We start from the raw sequence: 7,240 nt of genomic DNA on the forward strand, positions 1-7,240 counted from the left end.
TATATATGTATATATATATATATATTTTTTTTTTTTTGAGACAGAGTCTTGCTCTGTTGCCCAGGCTGGAGTGCAGTGGCACGATCTCGGCTCACTGCAACCTCCATCTCCCAGGTTCAAGTGATTCTCCTGCCTCAGCCTACCGAGTAGCTGGTATTTACAGGCACCCGCCACCGCGCCCAGCTAATTTTTGTATTTTTAATAGAGACAGGGTTTCTACCATGTTGACCAGGCTAGTCTTGAACTCTTGACCTCAAGTAATCCGCTGACCTTGGCCTCCCAAAGTGCTGGGATTACAGGCCTGAGCCACCACGCCCAGTCCCTTATGATTTTCTTAACATTTCCTTTCCTCTAACTTTAAGATAACAATAAATTATACAGATAACATAAAAAATCTGTGGTAACTGACTATTCACGTTATCAATAACGTTTCTAGTCAACAGGAGGCTATTAGTAATTAAGTTTTTGGGAAGTCAAAAGTTACACGTGGATTTCTGACTGTGCTGGCAAGGCGGGGTTCAGTGCCCCTAAACCCTGTGTTGTTTAAGTGTCAATTGTACTACAGAGAAACAGTAGCTATGATAAACACTTAAAATTTCTTTTTAAAAATTCAGTAGGAAAACACATCTGCCCCAATAGAAAAAACATAACAGGAATCAATGGACAATTGCTGAGAGAAACACAAATGTTCAAGGAAAAAAAAGTTAATCTTCCTAGTAATCAAAAACAACAACAACAACAACAGAAACTCAAAGCGGAAAGCAGTTTCCCCTGTAACTTGAAGAAGATGAAAAACTGATGACTCCTGATTTTCTCAGTGAAAAATGACCAATGCCCTGTTGGTAGGAGTAGAAACGGTGTTTTTATTTTATTTTTTTAATCCTTTCTGAGGAGCAATTTGGTAACATATTTTTAAAAGACAAACTTAGGAACAATAAAAGTTTCAAGAGTTTATTTCCACATTCATTGATTCATGAATGGAGCCATACCAAACTGAACCAAAATTCATGAATGGGGCCATACCAAACCCCAAATAAGTGGGGTTCAGTACTCCACTAAGGGGGATCAAGCATTAAACTTTTATAAGATCTTGACTCCTGACCTAGACTGGTGCCTTAACACTTGATCTCTGACTCCTGCCTTGTCCTTATCACACGAATCTAATCTCTGATTCCAATGTCTGGAATAATATGCTCACTAGGAGAGGATATAAGTGAGGAGCAGTGGGTAAATACAATGGGTACAGAATATATTAAATAGATCTGCAAAGTAATCTCAAATATAATATATTAATAACCATCATCATCTCTTTTACAAATTCACTCCTCACATTTGTCAGGATATCTTCATAAAATATAAACATGAAGAGGAATCTTAATAAGAAATTCTACAGAAAACAAATACATAATAATCAAACAGGCAATTTCTGTTGAAAAAATAAAGAAGACCATAAAAGCACAAAATTTTGTTTTTAAAATTAGCTGGCTCACCTCTCATTTATTCCAGTAAAATAAATGGAACTACTTGCTAATGTTATTTACTTACGGATGACTATTACTAAGAAAAATCAAACTACATACAGTATTTGACAAATATTTATTCAGCCACTGTTATAAATCAGGCATTGAACAAGAGGACTTAGAAGATAGGTGTAATCCAACTTGTTTTCAAATTCTTTGACAGTTATCCAAATTGAGATGTTTACCTACGTCCTTTATATTAGACTATGATCTATAACAGTAAGGTCCAGTAGAAATGTAATATAAGCCACATATACATTGAAATTCTCTAGTAATCTCATTTTTAAAAAAGTAAAAACAGGTTAATTCTAATATATTATCTAACCTAACATATGCAAAAGTTATCATTTCAACATGTAATCAAACTTTTAAAACACTGATAAGATGCTGACTTTTTTGCATAATAAATCTTTCAAAGCCCACTATGTATTAAACATACACTTACAGCATCTCAATTCAGACTAGCCACATTTCAAACACTCAACAGCCACATGTAGCTCGTCGTTACCCTACTGGATAGGACAAAATTTAGATGGTGGTTACTAAAGAAGAAAATACAATCTGGGTTATGCAGCTAAATTTTACTAATGCTTTATTAAGAAAATTCAATTGTCTGTTCTACTTGGAAATCAATACATTCTCCTTTCTCTGAACTCTGTCTTTTCTTTAAACAAATCATTCCAGAGGGTATATATACAAAAGCTGCTAAGGAAAGCAAAGACTAAGAATGATGAATTAAATTGAACACTCCTTCGAATTACACGTTTTCACTGTTCTTAGATAAAAGAACGTAAGTTATATGCCTTCAATAGAAACCAAATACATTTCTTAAAAGCAGACACGATGGAAAATGAGGCGCCAACTATTATGAATGACCCTCAAGTCTTAGTACTTTGAAATTAGACCAGAATATAATTAAAACAAAATAAATCAGAATCTATACACCTAAAACCACTCTTAGACCTTTTTTTTTTTTTGAGACAGGGTTGCACTGTGTCACCCAGGCAGTGGAGCGGTATCGGCTCACTGCAACCTCCACCTCCCGGGCTCAAGTGATCCTACTGACTCAACCTCCGGAGTAGCTGGGACTACAGGTGCGCGCCACCGTGCCGTTTGTTTTATTGTAGAAACGGGGTTTCGCCATATTCCCCAGGCTGGTCTCGAACTCCAGAGCTCCAAAGATCGACAGCCTCAGCCTCCCAAAGTGCTGGGATTACAGGCGTGAGCCACCAAATCCAGCCCATCTTTGACTTACAGAATTGATCTTACCACTTATATTTAAAACATTCCAATTCAGTTAAGAGCTAATAATCAGGACGAATCTTTAGTTTCATTTAAAGTTACTTTTTTTCCAACCTAGACATGTACTTTCCGTTATAATGTGTCAGTGTAGCTTTTCAGACTCATTCTTTATAGTTCATTCTCTTGGCAAATATACTTAAAATGTTAACAATTAAAAAAAAAAAACTTTATCTTATCCTTGGCCCAATTCCAGACTAGAACTATGTAAAGTCAACATTATTTATATAACAAACACGAGGTTTCTTTACAGGTTAGGCCTCAGTTTCAAAAGCATCAATTTCACTGATTATTTCCTAAGACAGCACCTGGCACAAGGTATTGTCTTAATAAATATTTGTTGAATGAATGAATATCAAGTAACAGGTACTAATTATTAATACTTCTAGCACTGCAAAATGAAATGTCAAAAAGTGGACCCTTTCAATTAAAATGTTTTATTAGAGACCGTATGAAAATTGGAAGCTACATTACAGTTAAGAAAACACTATCCATCACTTGTTCTCATTGAATACAATATTTCTAAAGCACAGAGTATTATCACTCTCATTTAATATTTAAGAAAGGTGGGGCCAAAATGGTTGAGTCATATAATTATTAAGTAGTGGAGCCAGATTTCAAGCCCACGTCCTCAAATACAACTGTGTGGGGGTGTGTGGAGGTGTAAGTTGGAATGGAATGTGCGCATATTATGAAAACTATATTCCACGTCCCCCTCTTTTTAAAAGAATTTCCAGTACAAAAGCTTCAGAAGAAAAACACACAACGGATAGTTTTCAATTACACACACACACACTTTTTAACAAATTCAAACCTATTTAAAATGTAACAACGATCAGCACTATCAATCGTAACGTAAAGTGGACCAGACAGAAACGCTACATCCTCCAATATCTCCCTCCCGGGACACCCTGCGAACGAAAGCATCCCTTGCGGCCTGGGATAGACTCTTCCACGCGCGGGGAAGAGGCGGCGCCCCGCCCCTGGGGCGCAGCCATCCCCAACCCCTAGGACGGCCGGGACAGCTGGCTCCAGCCTACCTGACGGGCTCCCGCCACCGCTTGAACCAACCGCAGCAACTGGCCATCAGACTGAACATCCCGGGTCGCTCCTCCCGCCACTTCCCATCCGAGCCCGGAGCGGACACCGACACCCCGCTCTTCCCCGGGGGCCTCCGCCACTCCGAGACGCCCCTAAAGTGGATAAGTCGGAAGGAAAAGCCGGGAGGGAGGTCAAGGCGGCCAGTCCCAGCACTAAGCCCTGCTAACCGCGCCGGTCCGCGACGACTGCTCTCTTAGCCAAGAAACAGCCTGGCCAAAGACGCAGATACACCGTAGCCGAGTTAGCGGGACCCGGCTGAAGAAAAGCCCCGCGTCGACGTGCTGACGTTACTTCGAGGCGCGTAAGGCGTTCCCCAGGCAACGCCCGTACTGCGCTCCTCCAATCATCGGTTGAGATCCTGCGGTGGAGGCCTCTGAGTGGCTGAGGTGTCCTGGCTACCCGCCCCTGCGCGAGACCAGGAGAGGTGAAAGGGGAGTACTCTAGAAGAAGGAGGCGGAGCTCGAGGTAGCGCGTTCTTGTAACTAGGCAACCGGAGCGTCCGGAGATAAGCCGGAGGATCCAGGACAAATCTCCAGAAAGGCCTATCTTTATACCTATACAAAATGTGTTGCCAATCCATGGTGCTGTTCCTTTTCTTTCTCCAGTGTCCCCGACTGAGATTCAGAGATCTCAGGTCTTGTGCATGCTTGTGCATGGGTATTCTCTTTTTCTTTCTTTTTTTCTTTCTTTTTCTCGTTTTCTTTTTTTTTTTAATTTATTTTTTGTTTGTTTGTTTTTGCGCAGGGATGGGAACCCTCCAGGATTCTGGCCGACTTAGGCAGCATAACTACAGGAACAATACACTGGGGCAATTCTTAAAAGTTAAAGACAAGGGGGAAATTCGCTTGCTAAATTTTCTCAATAGGTCAGATAAGAGTGAAGCCTTAATCTCTAAAATATTTATCACTGTTACATATGTGAAATGGAATTGTATGATATTTGTTGTAGGGGAACTGTGATTACAAAAGAAAATGCATTTGTTGTAGAAAATGTGAAAAATACTAAAAAGAAACAAGATGAAGAAAATGAGATCTCACACGACCTCTCAAAGATAACCATTTGGGGCCGGGGCGGTGGCTCACTCCTGTAATCCCAGCATCTTGGGAGGCCAAGGCGGGCGGATTACAAGACCAGGCGATCCAGACCATCCTGGCTAACACGATGAAACCCCGTCTCTACTAAAAATACAAAAAAAAAAAAAGAAAAGAAAGAAAGAAAGAAAAACTAGCCGGTGTGGTGGCACGCGCCTGTAGTCCCACTACGCGGGAGGCTGAAGCAGGGGAATCGCTTGAACCCGGGAGGCGGAGGTTGCAGTGAGATGAGATCTCGCCACTGTAGTCCAGCCTGGGCAACAGAGCCAGACTCCGTTTCAACAATAAATAAATAAATAAATAACCATTTGATGTGTGTTTTTTTCGGGATTTTTAGGTATATAAATTGCTGGCTATTTGATTTCTGCAAGATGAAGATTGTTATCTCTTGACTATTTTGTAACGGTTTATTTTTTAAAGAGGTATGTAATATTTGCATTTCTTTTATATTCTTTGGAGAATAAGAAATGACAAGGACATTTCTGTAGGGAAAAAAAAATATGCACAATATATAGGGATCTGTGTGTCCCTTTTCTACTTAAATAAATATTATCAAATCCTGATAAAAGGATAGAGGGCACTGAGAATCCCAATGTATTCATGGGGAATATAATGATATGAAACTAAGGTAGATATAGGATTTAAATTACTCTCTCTCCTTTACTAACTCATGTAACTTTGTTTTGTTTTGTTTTTGAGACAGAGTCTCCCTCTGTCACCCAGGCAGGGGTGCAGTGGCATGATCTCCATTCACTGCAACCTCTGCCTCCTGGGGTCAAGTGATCCTCCTACCTCAGCCTCCCAAGTAGCTGGGACTACAGATGTGTGCCATCACGCCCAGCTGATTTTTGTATTTTTTGTAGAAATGGGGTTTCATCATGTTGCCCAGGCTGGTCTCGAACTCCTGGCCTCAAATGATCCACCTGCCTCAGCTTCCCAAAGTGCTGGGATTACAGGCATGAGCCACGGCACCCAGCCTCATGTAATTTTAATTCAAATTTATATACATCTCATACAGCTTACTGTCTCCAAAATACTGTGCCTTATGGGGAACAAAGGGGGTGATACCTTTTCTTCTCATCTTAATAGTCACAGCCAACACTCATATAACAAAAAGATATAATAGCAAGAGAAAAGCATAACAAATTTATTTAATCCAAGTTTTATGTGACATGGGAGCCTTGCAAATGGAGATGCAAAGATACGGGGAAAACTACTCATTTTTACACTTGGGTTCGATAAAGAATGAAAAGCCATGTAGAACTCTTATTGGTCAAAAAGGATAAGCCTTAATAAGAAGAGACTTGTGAAGAAACTCAGCAAGTCCTATCTGTTCAGATTCCTCTTGACCTAACTGTTCAGCATTCCTTCTTCCAGGGTATGGGTTAGGATGCTTTCTAGAATGGGAGTCTTAAGACGTACTATCAAACAATGCAGATCAAAGAATTTATTTATGGGCAGGTCTTTCATGGAAAGGAAGAAGGTTAGAGTAATATTTTGGGGTTTATGGCTGGCTTTGGGGAAAGGGGGTTGTGGTTTCTGTAACTGTGCCTGGAGAAAGAGGAATTATAGTTTCTATGGCTTGCTTAGGGGGAGAATGAGGTGCAAGAGATGGGGAACAGAAGGTTAGAGACAGAAACTTTGCTTCCAAGGCCTTTATTTTGGGATAACTTTTTCTGAGCTCCAACAACCCTGTCTATAACATGGAAATTAAAATACCTACTTTGCCAGGTTGCTAAGATGATGAAATGAGAGAAATGAAGCTCAAGTGTAATTTCCGATAAATAATAGATGGCAGATTTTAAAGTTGGTGTCACCCATAAACACTTATGGTATGTTTCCTCCTACCTCCAAATATCCATGGTAGGAGATAGGAGAGGGGTACAGGATGAGACTGCAATGCTCCCTTAACTCCAAGCCGATTTAGGACTGTTTCTGCTGACTCTACTTTCATGACTCACTTTCTTAAACTAGTGTCTTGCAAACCCTAAAGTTATATTGTTTGTATTCACTCTTTGATCCATTTACTATGATTGGGCTTCTGTCCCATCTAACTACTGAAAACATATTTTTTGATATAACTTATATCTTCCTAATTACCAAATCAGCTCTCTTTTCTATTATTTAATATATACAATATAGTTAACTTTTCTAAAACTGTTTCCTGTCTTGGTTTTTCACAGTTATGCACTGCACTGCGCTACCCTGGTTCTCTTCTTCATTTTTTAA

General features: G+C 39.9%; 1 protein-coding gene across 5 annotated transcripts in view; it reads right to left on the minus strand.

The window, feature by feature from the left end:
* ARL13B (ARF like GTPase 13B) overlaps positions 1-4,198 on the minus strand; it is a 75,233-nt gene extending 71,035 nt beyond the window's left edge. For 4 of the 5 annotated variants that reach the window (XM_017855173.1, XM_017855163.1, XM_017855141.1 and 1 more), the window contains exon 1: positions 3,860-4,198. In XM_017855173.1, coding sequence (XP_017710662.1) covers positions 3,860-3,918 — 59 coding nt within the window. In that variant the 5' untranslated portion in view covers positions 3,919-4,198. The remainder of the gene's footprint in view (positions 1-3,859) is intronic. The other variant, XM_017855155.1, reaches the window with a different exon arrangement.
* Between the last annotated feature and the right edge of the window lie 3,042 nt (positions 4,199-7,240).

This window comes from Rhinopithecus bieti, unplaced genomic scaffold (genome assembly GCF_001698545.2).
Source record: "Rhinopithecus bieti isolate Rb0 unplaced genomic scaffold, ASM169854v2 scaffold_2454, whole genome shotgun sequence".
Lineage (NCBI taxonomy): Eukaryota > Metazoa > Chordata > Mammalia > Primates > Cercopithecidae > Rhinopithecus > Rhinopithecus bieti.